Source organism: Hemiscyllium ocellatum, assembly GCF_020745735.1.
Source record: "Hemiscyllium ocellatum isolate sHemOce1 chromosome X unlocalized genomic scaffold, sHemOce1.pat.X.cur. SUPER_X_unloc_3, whole genome shotgun sequence".
Taxonomy (NCBI): domain Eukaryota; kingdom Metazoa; phylum Chordata; class Chondrichthyes; order Orectolobiformes; family Hemiscylliidae; genus Hemiscyllium; species Hemiscyllium ocellatum.
The window spans coordinates 185,842-201,085 of NW_026867593.1; the positions used below are offsets into that span (position 1 = coordinate 185,842).

The 15,244-nt window shown below is 54.1% G+C and overlaps 2 protein-coding genes across 2 annotated transcripts in view; one reads left to right on the forward strand and one right to left on the reverse strand.

Moving 5' to 3' along the window:
• Window positions 1-2,105, reverse strand: part of LOC132808962 (prolow-density lipoprotein receptor-related protein 1-like) — a 56,700-nt gene extending 54,595 nt beyond the window's left edge. Inside the window, exon 1 of the mRNA XM_060822355.1 lies at window positions 1,973-2,105. Coding sequence (XP_060678338.1) covers window positions 1,973-2,105 — 133 coding nt within the window. The remainder of the gene's footprint in view (window positions 1-1,972) is intronic.
• Window positions 2,106-4,060: 1,955 nt separating this feature from the next.
• LOC132808963 (transcription factor NF-E2 45 kDa subunit-like) lies at window positions 4,061-8,434 on the forward strand. Its single transcript, XM_060822356.1, has 2 exons — window positions 4,061-4,069; window positions 7,380-8,434. The coding sequence occupies exons 1-2, from the start codon at window positions 4,061-4,063 to the stop codon at window positions 8,166-8,168; spliced, it is 798 nt and encodes a 265-aa protein (XP_060678339.1). The 3' UTR covers window positions 8,169-8,434.
• Window positions 8,435-15,244: the final 6,810 nt, after the last annotated feature.

Here is a 15,244-nt window from a genome sequence, read left to right on the forward strand (position 1 = left end):
TTGGACACTGCCTGACCTGCTGCGCTTTTCCAGCAACACATTTTTTAAGCTCTGATCTCCCAGCACCTGCACTCCTCACTTTCTCCTGTCTGCTGGGTGTCCTGGGTATACAGGAGAGAGAGAGAGAGAGAGCAGACCTGAGGGGGGTCCTCACAGCTCTGACTCTGTGTCTCCACGTCCCCCAGGACAGAGAGGGCAGAGGGTCACTAAGACTCAGTTTCACTGATCCCCAGGTTCCCAACTCAAACAGGACCTCGCACAGACACACACACAGACACACAGACACACTGACACACACACACAGACACACACACAGACACACACACAGACACACTGACACACACACACAGACACACACACTAACCCCCTCCTATACACACCACACGCAAACACACTAGCCCCCTCCTAAACACACTTACATTGACACACACACACTCACACAGACACACACACACAGACACACACACACAAACCCCCTCCTAAACACACACACGCAGACACACAGACATACACACACAGAAACACACAGACACACAGACATACACACACAGACACACACACACACAGACACACATACAGACACACAGACATACACACACAGATGCACACAAAGAAACACACACACAGACGTGCACACACACTAACCCCCTCCTAAACACACTCACACAGACACACACACACACACACGCAGACACACAGACATACACACACACAGACACACACACAGACACACATGCAGACACACACACAGACACACAGACATACACACACACACACACACATGCAGACACACAGACACGCACACAGACACACACACACAGAAATACACACACAAACGCGCGCACACACTAACCCCCTCCTAAACACACTCACACAGACACACACACACGCAGACACACAGACACACAAGCAGACACACAGACACGCACACATATTAACCCCATCCTAAACACACATGCATTATTAATACGCAAAGATATTAACCCACACAGATATTAACCCACAGCCAGATATTAACACACACACAGATATTAACACACACCCAGATATTAACACACACACAGATATTAACCCACACCCAGATATTAACACACACACAGATATTAACACACTCACAGATATTAACACAGAGATATTAACACACACAGATATTAACACACACAAACAGATATTAACACAGACACAGATATTAATACATACACACATGGATATCGACACAAACACAGATATTAACACACACACATATTAACACACACAGATATTAACACGCGTCCAGATATTAACGCACAGATATTAACACACAAACAGATATTAGTACATACATGCATGGATATCGACACACACACACGGATATTAACACACACTCAGATATTAACACACACAGATATTAACACACACACAGTTATTAACACACACAGATATTAACTCGCACAGATATTAACACACAGATATTAACACACACAGTTATTAACACACAGAGCTATTAACACACACAGAGATATCGACACACACACAGATATTAACACACATTCAGTCTCTCACATATGCACAGATATTACATAGAACATTCCAGCCCAGAACAGGCCATTCGGCCCCTCGATGTTGCGCCGACCTGTCATACTAATCTGAAGTCCATCCCACCTACACTATTCCATGTACGTCCATATGTCTGTCCAATGGCGACTTAAACGCACTTAAACTTGGCGAATCTACTACCGTTCCACACCCCCTCCTACTCTCTGAGTAAGGACACTACCTCTAACATCTGTCCTGTATCTATCCCCCCTCAGTTTAAAGCTGTGTCCCCTCGTGTTAGCCCTCACGGCCCGAGGGAAAAGGCTCTCCCTGCCCACCCTCTCCAATCCTCGGATTCTCTTATAGGTCTCAACTCAGTCCCCCCTCAGCCGCCCTCTCTCTAACGAGAACAGCCTCAAGTCCCTCAGCCTTTCCTCGTGAGACCTTCCCTCCGTACCAGGGCAACGTCCCGGTAAATCCCCTCTGCCCCCTTCCCAGAGCTCCCACCTCCTTCCTGTAACGCGGTGACCAGAACCGGACACGATACCCCGAGTGCGGCCGCACCCCAGGGTTTTGTACAGCTGCAGCATGACCCCCGGGGCTCCGAAACTCAATCCCTCTCCCGATAAAAGCTAACGCACCGTACGCCTTCTTAACCACCCCTGTCACCCTGGGGAGGGGGCAACTTTCAGGGATCTGTGTACCTGGACACCGAGATCTCTCTGCTCATCTACACCACCAAGAACCTTACCATTAGCCCAGTACTCTGCACTCCTGTTACTCCGTCCAAAGTGAATCACTTTGCACTTTTCCACATTAAACTCCATCTGCCACCTCTCGGCCCAGCTCTGCAGCTTATCTCTGTCCCTCTGTAACCAGCAACATCCTTCAGCACGGTCCACAACTCCACCCACCTCAGTGTCATCCGCAAGTTAACTAACCCACCCTTCTACGCCCGCATCCAGGTCGTTTATAAAAATGACAAACAGCAGTGGCCCCAACACTGACCCTTGCGGTCCCCCACTAGTAACTGGACACCGAGAGGAACACGTTCCATCAACCACCACCCTCTGTTTTCTTTCAGCAAGCCAATTACTGATCCAAACTGCTATATCTCCCACAATCCCATTCCTCCACATTTCGTACAATAGCCTACCGTGGGGAACCTTATCGAAGGCCTTGCTGAAATCCATATACACCACATCAACCGGTTTACCCTCATCCCCCTGTTTGGTCACCTTCTCAAAGAACTCAATAAGATTCGTGAGGCACGTACTACCCTTCACAAAACCGTGCTGTCCCTGATCAGATTATTCTTCTCTAGATGGTTATAAATCCTATCTCTTATAACCTTTTCCAATACTTTACCAACAACTGAAGTGAGACTCACTGGTCTGTAATTACCAGGGTTGTCTCTATTCCCCTTCTTGAACAAGGGAGCCACATTAGCTACCCTCCCGTCCTCAGGCACTATTCCTGTAGACAATGATGATTTAAAGATCAATGCCAAAGGTTCAGCAATCTCCTCCCTGGCTTCCCAGAGGGTGCGAGGATAGATCCCATCTGGCCCTGGGGACTTACCTATTTTCACACCCTGCAGGATTTCTAATGCCTCTTCCTTGTGAACCTCAATCCCACCCAGTCTAGTAGCCTGTGTCTCAGTAATCTGCTCGATAACACTGTCGTTTTCTAGAGTGAATACAGTCGAAAAATATTCATTTAGTGCATCCCCTATCTCCTCTGACTCCACACACAACTTCCCACTACTCTCCTTGATCGGCCCTAAGCTTACTCTCGTCATTCTTATATTCCTGACATACCCACAGAAATCCTTAGGGTTTGCCCATTTTGACACAGGCACAGATGCTAACACATACACACAGATATTAACCCGCACAGTCTCGCACACCCATAGATTCTAACACACATATACTTGTAGACTCTCGTTATGTGACAGTCATACTCACCTTCACTGGCACGCACAGACACACTGGGCCTGACACAGTCTCTCTCACACACACACCCCCTCACTCCCACACACACACTCACTCACACACACACACATACATACACGCACATGCAAGCACTGAAACACACACTGACATTAACACACACACAGGCACTGAAACACACACACACACATACATACATACACGCACACGCAGGCAGTGAAACACACACACTCTCTCACACACACACTCTCTCACACACTCTCTCACACACACACTCTCTCACACACACACTCTCTCACACACACACTCTCTCACACACACACTCTCACACACACACTCTCACACACACACTCTCTCACACACACACTCTCACACACACACTCTCACACACACACACTCTCTCACACACACACTCTCTCTCACACGCACACACACACAGTCTCACACACACTCTCTCACACACACTCTCACACACACTCTCTCTCTCACACACACATTCTCTCACACACACACACACACACACACACACACACACACACACACACACACACTCTCTCTCTCTCTCTCTCACTCCTGGATCTTACAGGGTAGTAATGACTGTGGTATATTTCCGTGTCTTGTTACTATAAGACTGTAAGCACCATTTCCCTTTTGCATTTACTCTTCCTGACACACTCTCTCTCTCTCTCTCTCTCTCACACTCACTCCCTCCAGCTCACTGCTGACCCCGGCTAATGTACCGTTCTCTCTCACCCATTAACTGTCTCTCTGTTTCCCCATCTCCATCCTTTCTGCTTTTCTCTCTCGGTCTCACTCACTCCATCTGTCTATCTCCGTCTATCTGTTTTCCTGTTTTTCTGCTCCTCTCACTCTCTGTGCGCGCTTGTCTCTCTCACTCTCTGTCACTGTCTCTCTCACTCTCTGTGCGCGCTTGTCTCTCTCACTCTCTGTCACTGTCTCTCTCACTCTCTGTCACTGTCTCTCTCACTCTCTGTCACTGTCTCTCTCACTCTGTGTGTCGCTGTTTCTCCATCACTCTGTCTCACACTCTCTCTCTCTCTCTCTCTCTCCCCCTCTGTGTGCCTCTCTCCCTCTCTCTCACATTCCCTCTCACTGACTCTCGCTGCCTCTCACTGCGTCTCTCCCTCACAATCTGTTTTCCCTCTCTTTCCCCTCTCTCTCTCTCCCTCCCTCCCTCTCTCTCTCACTCCATCTCTCTACCTCACTCACTACCTCTCTCCCTCCCACTTGCTCTCCCTCTCTATCTCACTCCCTCTCTCACTCTCTCCCTCCCTCTCTCTCCTACCCTCACTCACTCACTCCTTCTCTCTTTCCCTCTCTCTCCCTCTCTCTCTCCCTCCCTCACTCTCTCTCTCCCACCCCCCTGTCTGTCTCCCTCTCTCTCTCACTCCCTCACTCTCTCCCTTTCCCTCACTCTCTCTCTTCCTCTCTCTTTCAGACTCTCACTTCCTCCCTTTACCTCTCGTTCCTCTCTTTCCTCTCTCCTACCCTCTCTCACTCACTCCCTCTCCCCCTCTCCCTCCCTCCCTCACACCCTCTCTCTCTCCTTCTCCCTCCCTCCCTCCCTCACTCTCTCTCTCCCTCCCTCCCTCCCTCACTCTCTCTCTCTCCCTCCCTCCCTCACTCTCTCTCTCTCCTCTCTCCCTCACTCTCTCTCTCTCTCTCTTCTCCCTCCCTCCCTCCCTCACTCTCTCTCTCCCTCTCTCCCTCCCTCACTCTCTCTCTCCTTCTCCCTCCCTCCCTCCCTCACTCTCTCTCTCTCCCTCTCCCTCTCTCCTTCCCTCCTCCCTCACTCACCTCTCTCTCTCTCTCTCCCTCTCCCTCCCTCCCTCCCTCACTCTCTCTCACTCTCTCTCTCTCTCTCCCTCTTTCCCTCCCATCCTCCCTCACTCTCTCTCTCTCTCCCCCTCCCTCACTATCTCCCTCTCCTTCCCTCTCTCCTTCCCTCCCTCCCTCACTCACTCTCTCTCTCTCCCTCTCTCCTTCCCTCCCTCACACTCTCTCTCTCTCTCTTTCCCTCTCCCTCTCCTTCCCCCCTCACTCTCTCTCTCCCTCTCTCCTTCCCTCACTCTCTCCATCTCTCTCTCTCCTCCCTCACTCTCTCTCTCCCCTCTCTCCCTCCTCCCCCCCTCCCTCCCTCACTCTCTCTCTCTCTCTCCCTCCCTCCCTCACTCTCTCTCTCTCTCCCTCACTCTCTCTCTCTCTCCCTCTCTCCTTCCCTCACTCTCTCCATCTCTCCCTCTCCCTCCCTCCCTCCCTCACTCTCTCTCTCTCCCTCTCTCCTTCCCTCCCTCCCTCACTCTCTCTCTCTCCCTCTCTCCTTCCCTCCCTCCCTCACTCTCTCTCACTCTCTCTCTCTCTCTCCCTCTTTCCCTCCCATCCTCCCTCACTCTCTCTCTCTCTCCCCCTCCCTCACTATCTCCCTCTCCTTCCCTCTCTCCTTCCCTCCCTCCCTCACTCACTCTCTCTCTCTCCCTCTCTCCTTCCCTCCCTCACACTCTCTCTCTCTCTCTTTCCCTCTCCCTCTCCTTCCCCCCTCACTCTCTCTCTCTCCCTCTCTCCTTCCCTCACTCTCTCCATCTCTCTCTCTCCCTCCCTCACTCTCTCTCTCTCCCTCTCCTTCCCTCCCTCCCTCACTCTCTCTCTCTCTCTCTCTCCCACCCTCACTCTCTCTCTCTCCCTCTCCGCCCCCCCTCACTCTCACTCTCCCCCTCTCCCTCCCTCCCACCCTCACTCTCTCACTCTCTCTCTCTCCCTCTCCTTCCCTCCCTCTCACTCTCCCCTCTCCCTCCCTCCCTCACTCTCTCTCTCTCTCCCCCGCTCTCCCTCCTCCCTCTCTCTCTCTCTCTCTCTCCCTCTCCCCCTCCCACCCTCACACACTCTCTCTCTCTCCCTCCCTCCCTCACTCTCTCTCTCTCCCTCTCTCCCTCCCTCCCTCTCTCTCTCTCTCTCTCTCTCTCTCCTCCTCTCTCCCTCCCTCCCTCACTCTCTCTCTCTCTCCCTCTCCTTCCCTCCCTCACACTCTCTCTCTCCCTCCCACCCTCACTCACACTCTCTCTCTCCCTCCCTCCCTCACTCACTCTCTCTCTCTCCCTCTCCTTCCTTCCCTCCCTCCCTCCCTCACTCTCTCTCTCCCTCCCTCACTCTCTCTCTCTCCCTCCCACCCTCACACTCTCTCTCTCCCTCCCTCCCTCACTCTCTCTCTCTCTCCCTCTCTCCCTCCCTCCCTCTCTCTCTCTCTCTCCCCCTCCCTCTCTCACTCTCTCTCTCTCTCCTTCCCTCCCTCCCTCACTCACTCTCTCTCTCTCCCTCTCCCTCCCTCCCTCACTCTCTCTCTCTCTCCTTCCCTCCCACCCTCACTCACTCTCTCTCTCTCTCTCTCCCTCCCTCTATCCCTCTCTCTCTCTCCCTCCCACCCTCACTCTCTCTCTCTCTCCCTCTCTCCTTCCCTCCCTCCCTCACTCTCTCTCTCTCTCTCTCCCTCCCTCCCTCCCTCTCTCTCTCTCTCCCTCCCTCTCTCTCTCTCCCTCCCACCCTCACTCTCTCTCTCTCCCTCTCTCCTTCCCTCCCTCCCTCACTCTCTCTCTCTCTCCCTCCCTCCTTCCCTCACTCTCTCTCTCTCTCTCTCTCTCCCCCCCCTCTCTCCCTCCCTCCCTCCCCTCCTCTCTCTCTCTCTCTCTCTCTCCCTCTCCCTCCCTCCCTCACTCACTCTCTCCCTCTCTCTCTCCCTCCCTCCCTCCCTCTCTCTCTCTCCCTCCCACCCTCTCTCTCTCTCTCTCTCTCCCTCCCTCTCTCTCTCTCTCCCTCCCACCCTCACTCTCTCTCTCTCTCTCCCTCTCTCCTTCCCTCCCTCCCTCCCTCACTCACTCTCTCCCTCTCTCTCGGTTACAGGGCCTGGACGAGGACGGACAGCTCTCAGCCCCGGACCCCCCCTCGCTGTACGCCTTGGCCCCCTGCTGCTACGACCCCCCCTCGGCGACCCCCGACCCCGACCCCGACCCCTACGCCCCCGGGCCCTGGACCCCCTGCGGCCTCCCGCTCCCCCAGCACCGGCGGCCGGACCCCTGCCCCGCCACCCCTGGCCCCCGGGGGCCGCAACGCGCCGTCTACCCGCTGGTGGGCGCCGCGGGGTGGGGCGGCTGGGCGGAACCGGCCTCCCAGGGGCCCCGGGCCCAACAACCCCTCCCGCCCCAGGGCGCCCAGGCCAAGGTGAGGGGCGCGCCGGGTTCCAGCCGTGACGAGAGGAGGGCCCGGGCCTTGCGCCTCCCCCTGGCTGCCGAGGAGATCGTCAGGCTGCCCGTGGAGGACTTCAACGAGCTGGCCACCCGCTACCGGCTGACGGAGCAGCAGCTGGCCCTGGCCAGGGACATCCGCCGGCGCGGCAAGAACAAGGTGGCGGCCCAGAGCTGCCGCAGGAGGAAGCTGGAGGCCATCGCGCGGCTGGAGGCCGAGCTGAGGGGGCTGCGGGCCGAGCGGAGCCGGCTGGCCGCCCAGAGGAGCCAGGTCCGGGGGGAGCTGGACCAGGCCCGGGCGCGACTGGGCCAGCTCAGGGACAGCCTCCTCTCCTCGCTGAGGGACCCCCGAGGCCGGCCCTACCCCAGGGGCGCCTTCGAGCTGAGGCAGGCAGATGACGGCGAGGTCTACCTGGTTCCCCGGGCGCCAGGGGCAGCTGGGGAGTGAGGGGGTGGGCCCTACCTCTCTCCTCCCCTCCTGACCCGTCCCTTACATGCCCACCCACCCAGGAACAGTTATTTATTTAATTCTTTTGTGCGTCAGTTCATTCATTGAATACTTCACTCATTCAATCGTACATCCATTTAGTCCATCGTTCATTCATTCATTCACTCATTCATTCACTCATTTAATTCTTCATCCATTTATTCATTCATTCATTCACTGATTTAATTCTTCATTCATTTATTCTTTCATTCACTCATTCATTCACTCATTTAATTCTTCATCCATTTATTCATTCATTCATTCACTGATTTAATTCTTCATTCATTTATTCTTTCATTCATTCATTAATTCACTCATTTAATTCTTCATTCATTCAGTCACTCACTCATTTTATACTTCATTCATTCATTCATTTATTCTTGTGTTCATTCATTCATTCACTCATTTAATTCTTCATCCATCCACACTCATTTAATTCTTCATTCATTTATTCTTTCATTCATTCACACACTCATTTTATTCTTCATCCAATCATTCACTCATTTAATTCTTCATTCATTCATTTATCCTTTTGCTCATTCACCCACTGATTTAATTCTTCATTCATTCATTCATTCATTCACTCATTTAATTCTTCATTTATTCGCTCAATCATTTAATTCATTGTTCATTCGATTATTTGTTCTTTTGTTCATTCACTCGTGCCTTTAATCCTTCATTCATTCACACACTCACTTAATTCATTCATTTATTCCTCCATTCATTCATTCACTTAATCCTTCATTCATTCATTTATTCCTCCCTTTATTCATTCATTGACTCATTTAATCCTTCATTCATTCACTCATTCCTCCATATATTCTTCCGTTCATTTCATCCTTCGTTCATTACTCTCTTCATTCATTCATTCTTTCAGCACTCCTCCCCTCCGCACACAAAACACACTGAGTCCCAGATCCACATACCTGCCAGAGAGACTTATATATTTAATATTTTCATTCACTCCTTCACCCGTTAGTTGACTCGTTCATTTATTCCCTTTGTTTGTTCTGTCACCAATGACTCCTCACACACAGCCCTGGCCAGAGACCCGAGGGAAACTTATTTATTTCGTTCAGCCTCTCGTTCACTCACTCACCTCCAACTCTCACATTCCTCACCTCCCCAAGTGCGCATGGTGATGGGTTATCAGCACTGACCCTCTCACAGCACCTGCTCCCTCAGCACTGACCCTCCCACAGCACCTACTCCCTCAGCACTGACCCTCCCAGCGCACTGACCCTCCCACAGCACCCACTTCCTCAGCACTGACCCTCCCTCAGCACTGACCCTCCCACAGCACCCGCTCCCTCAGCACTGACCCTCCCTCAGCACTGACCCTCCCACAGCACCCGCTCCCTCAGCACTGTCCATCCCACAGCGCCCGCTCCCTCAGCACTGAGCCTCCCACAGCACCCACTCCCTCAGCACTGACCCTCCCACAGCACCCGCTCCCTCAGCACTGACCCTCTCACAGCGCCCGCTCCCTCATCACTGACCCTCCCTCAGCACTGACACTCCCACAGCACCCACTCCCTCAGCACTGACCCTCCCACAGCACTGACCCTCCCACAGCACCCGCTCCCTCAGCACTGACCCTCCCACAGCACCCGCTCCCTCAGCACTGACCCTCCCTCAGCACTGACTCTCCCACAGCACCCACTCCCTCAGCACTGACCCTCCCACAGCACCCGCTCCCTCAGCACTGACCCTCCCACAGCGCCCACTCCCTCAGCACTGACCCTCCCACAGCACCCGCTCCCTCAGCACTGACCCTCCCACAGCCCCCGCTCCCTCAGCACTGACCATCCCACAGCACCCGCTCCCTCAGCACTGACCCTCCCACAGCACCCGCTTCCTCAGCACTGACCCTCCCTCAGCACTGACCCTCCCACAGCACCCGCTCCCTCAGCACTGACCCTCCCACAGCGCCCGCTCCCTCAGCACTGACCCTCCCACAGCACCCACTCCCTCAGCACTGAGCCTCCCACAGCACCCACTCCCTCAGCACTGACCCTCCCACAGCACCCACTCCCTCAGCGGTTTGAGTTTGAGTCTCCTGCACACCATGTTGCTAAACTGCCCTGACCACGCCCTACAGCCAACAGAAAGCCCCCCAACCCCAGCCCGACTCCCATTTTGTACTTGACTCTAAGCACTGGAGAGGAGCAAAATATTGTACATGTCTGTTTGTATAAATAATATTCTTGCGTTCGAGTGGTTTGCTCTCCTCCGTTTTTATCGCTCAACGCTGCGTTCTTTGTCACACGCTGACCCGGGGTCGGTGGGGAGGGAAGCGATCGTTCGTTCAGTCAGGGGAGGAGGTGCGGGCGCAGGTTCTGCGGTCGCAGGGGACGGTGCCGGGGAGTGGAGGTCGGGTTGGTGGTGGGCGTGGACCTGACGAGGGAGTCGTGGAGGGAAGTGGGTCTTTTCGGAACGCTGATTGGGGAGGGGAGGGAAATATATCCCTGCTGGTGGTGGGGGTCCGTTGGGTGAACGCAGATATCCCAGGACTGACGATGCTGGTCGTCATCAGGGTATAGACTCACCACTGAACGAAACACCAACAATCAGGGATAGGGTTGAGATTAACAACCGTTCTCAAAGCCTGACCGACGCGGTCTACATTCACACAGAGCTGCTCCGACCTCCTGCAACGTCCCCAAGATAGAGAGAGAGAGAGAGAGAGACAGGGAGAGAAAGGGAGGGAGATGGAGAGAGAGGTTGGGGGGAGAGAGAGAGAGAGTGGGGGGGGGGGGGGGAAGGGAGAGAGTGATAGAGAGAGAATGAGGTGGAGAGGTTTAAGGAAGGTAAACTGAGCTCCGGGGTCCCAAGGCAGCTCAACATGCCACAGATAGGGAGGGGGTGTAGGGGGCTGGAGGGGGTGACACACACAGAGATAGGGAGGGGGGTTAGGGGGCTGGAGGGGGTGACACACACAGAGATAGGGAGGGGGTGTAGGGGGCTGGAGGGGGTGACACACACACAGATAGGGAGGGGGTGTAGGGGGCTGGAGGGGGTGACACACACAGAGATAGGGAGGGGGAGTAGGGGGCTGGAGGGGGTGACACACACAGAGATAGGGAGGGGGTGTAGGGGGGTGACACACACAGAGATAGGGAGGGGGTGTAGGGGGCTGGAGGGGGTGACACACACACAGATAGGGAGGGGGTGTAGGGGGCTGGAGGGGGTGACACACACAGAGATAGGGAGGGGGTGTAGGGGGCCGGAGGGGGTGACACACACAGAGATAGGGAGGGGGTGTAGGGGGTGACACACACAGAGATAGGGAGGGGGTGTAGGGGGCTGGAGGGGGTGACACACACAGAGATAGGGAGGGGGTGTAGGGAACTGGAGGGAGGAGGTGACACACACAGAGATAGGGAGGGGGGTTAGGGGCTGGAGGGGGTGACACACACAGAGATAGGGAGGGGGTGTAGTGGGCCGGAGGGGGGTGACACACACAGAGATAGGGAGGGGGTGTAGGGGGGTGACACACACAGAGATAGGGAGGGGGTGTAGGGGGCTGGAGGGGGTGACACACACAGAGATAGGGAGGGGGTGTAGGGGGGTGACACACACAGAGATAGGGAGGGGGTGTAGGGGGCTGGAGGGGGTGACACACACAGAGATAGGGAGGGGGTGTAGGGGGTTGGAGGGAGTGACACACACAGAGATAGGGAGGGGGTGTAGGGAGCTGGAGGGGGTGACACACACAGAGATAGGGAGGGGGTGTAGGGAGCTGGAGGGGGTGACACACACAGAGATAGGGAGAGAGACAGGGAGAGACAGAGAGATAGAGAAATGGGTAGAGACATCTGTACATCCTGTACAACCCCAACGTGATGTCCCCCAACTCTCTCCGCTCCAAGGTCTGTGCAATTAAGGCAAGCCTGCTAAATATTTTCTCAACCGCCCTCTCCCTTGCCCACCCAGGGCACAAGAATTATGTCCCTGGACCCCCGGGTCCCTCTGTTCTGCAGCGCGAGAATTGAACACCCAACCACAGACGCATGAGGAACGTTTGAGGGGGAGACAGGATGCGACGGAAGCTGACAGAACACTGAACGGCCTGGACAGAGTGGATGTTGGGAAATTGTTTCCTCTGGCAGCAGAGATTAGGGTCCCTGACAGTAAACTGAGATAAGGGGGAACTTGTTCAGCCAGAGAATTCTACGGAATTCACCACCGCACGGCCAATCCCACCCTAACCTGTACATCCCTAGGCACTACGGGACAATTTAGCACGGCCAATCCCACCCTAACCTGTACATCCCTGGGCACTACGGGGACAATTTAGCACGGCCAATCCCACCCTAACCTGCACATCCCTGGGCACTACCGGGACAATTTAGCACGGCCAATCCCACCCTAACCTGCACATCCCTGGGCACTACGGGACAATTTAGCACGGCCAATCCCACCCTAACCTGCACATCCCTGGGCACTACGGGACAATTTAGCACGGCCAATCCCACCCTAACCTGCACATCCCTGGGCACTACGGGACAATTTAGCACGGCCAATCCCACCCTAACCTGCACATCCCTGGGCACTACGGGGACAATTTAGCACGGCCAATCCCACCGTAACCTGTACATCCCTGGGCACTATGGGGACAATTTAGCACGGCCAATCCGACCCTAACCTGCACATCCCTGGACTGTGAGAGGAAACTGGAACTCTCGGAACAAACCACGTAAGTCCCCAGAGTTTGGAATCGAACCCAGGTCCCTCAGTGCTGTGAGGCAGCAGAGCTAACCAGCTCTTCCCCTGGTGGGGGGGTGGGTCTGTGGTAATCCCAGCCCAATTGAGACTTACGGTTTTAAGGCACGGATAGATTTTTGAACAGTCAAGGAACACAGAGACAGTCCCTTCGGCCCACACCAGTCCCGCGCTAACCCCCATCTCACTTGGCTAACCCCCTTCTCATTCTTCCCTACGTGTATTTGTCCAAATGCCCTTTTCAATATTGTTAATGTCCGCACCCCCACCCCACCACTTCCCCTGGCAGCTCATTCCACACACGTACCACCCTGTGGGTAAAACTGTTCCCCACTCGGGTTCCGTTTTGCTCTTTCCCCTCTCACCTTAAACTGACCCTGGAGTGCAGGATCATAGCCCCTTGAAAGTGGAGTCGCAGGTGGATAGGATAGTGAAGGAGGGGTTTGGTATGCTTTCCTTTATTGGTCAGAGTATTGAGTACAGGAGTTGGGAGGGTCATGTTGCGGCTGTACAGGACATTGGGTTAGGGGCCCCTGTTGGAATATTGTGTTCAATCCCGTCTCCCTGCTACAGGAAGGATGTTGTGGGAGGGTTCGGAAAAGATTGACAAGGATGTTGGAGGGTTTGAGCCACAGGGAGAGGCTGGACAGGCTGGGGCTGTTTTCCCTGGAGCGTCGGAGGCTGAGGGGGTGACCTTATAGAGGTTTATAACATCACGAGGGTGGGGTAAATAGACAAGGTCTTTTCCCCCCTGGGGTGGGGGAGGCTGAGGGGTGACCTTATAGAGGTTTATAACATCACGGGGGTGGGGGGTAAATAGACAAGGTCTTTTCCCCCCTGGGGTGGGGGGAGTCCAGAACTAGAGGGGGGTAGGTTTAAGGTGAGAGGGGGAAAGGGACCCGAGGGGCAACTTTTCCCCCCCAGAGGGTGGTGCGTGTGTGGGAGGAGCTGCCAGAGGAAGTGGGTGGGGGCTGGTACAATGACAGCATTTAAAAGGTGGATGGGGGGACAGGAACAGGAAGGGTTTAGAGGGAGCTGGGGCCGAGTGCTGGGGGAACGGGGACTGGACTAGGTTAGGGATATCTGGGTCAGGCCGAAGGGTCTGTCACACACTGCTCTAAGACACGGCGGGTGGTCCAACCTCCAGCACCTTTTGGCACCGGAGCCTGAACCTCTAGGCCATTGAACCAAGGGGGGGCTAATAAAGCTCACAAAATAAACTATGCCAGGCCATGGCCCAGCATCCAAACCGACCTGGTCAGTAACGTTCCACGTGCACCCTCCTGGAGACGGGCAGGAACACTTACAAAGACAAAACGCTAAGCTCATGCCTGGTTAACTTTGTCAGAAACACGCCGAGGTCTTTGCATTGTAAAGGAAGAAAGATTTAATAGAAGATCACTCACTGCATCACACTGGACTCCTTTGGCTGAAGCTTCTGTGTTCATGATGTTAACCTGCACAAGCACCTGGTGGAGTTTAGTCAGAGAGACAGCACAGAAACATACCATACAGTCCAACTCATCCCGGCTGACCCAGATAGCTTAATGTAATCAACACCTCATCTGCTAGCCCATGGCCTACATGCCTCTAAAACCCCCGAGTGCACTGAACACCTCTCTACAGTAGACTGGACACCGATGAGCTCCAGCTCCAGAAGATGGATTACTGGACTAATGGTAGGCTACTTGGTAGTGTGGATGAGCAGAGGGATCTTGGTGTCCATGTACACAGCTCTCTGAAAGTTGCCACCCAGGTAAATAGTGCTGTGAGGAAGGCATATGGTGTACTGGGCTTTATTGGTAGAGGAATTGAGTTCCAGAGTCCTGAGGTCATGTTGCAGTTGTATAAGACTCTGGTGCGGCCTCATCTGGAGTATTGTGTGCAGTTTTGGTCGCCATACTATAGGAAGGATGTGGAGGCATTGGAACGAGTGCAGAGGAGGTTTACCAGGATGTTGCCTGGAATGGTAGGAAGATCGTATGAGGAAAGACTGAGGCACTTGGGGCTGTTCTCATTGGAGAAGAGAAGGTTTAGGAGAGATTTGATAGAGGTGTACAAGATGATCAGGGGTTTAGATAGGGTCGACACTGAGAACCTTTTACCGCTAATGGAGTCAGGTGTTACTAGGGGACACAGCTTTAAATTAAGGGGTGGTAGGTATAGGACAGATGTTAGGGGTAGATTCTTTACTCAGCGGGTTGTGAGTTCATGGAATGCCCTGCCAGTAGCAGTGGTGGACTCTCCTTCTTTATGGTCATTTAAGCGGGCATTGGATAGGCATTTGGAAGTTATTGGGCTAGTGTAGGTTA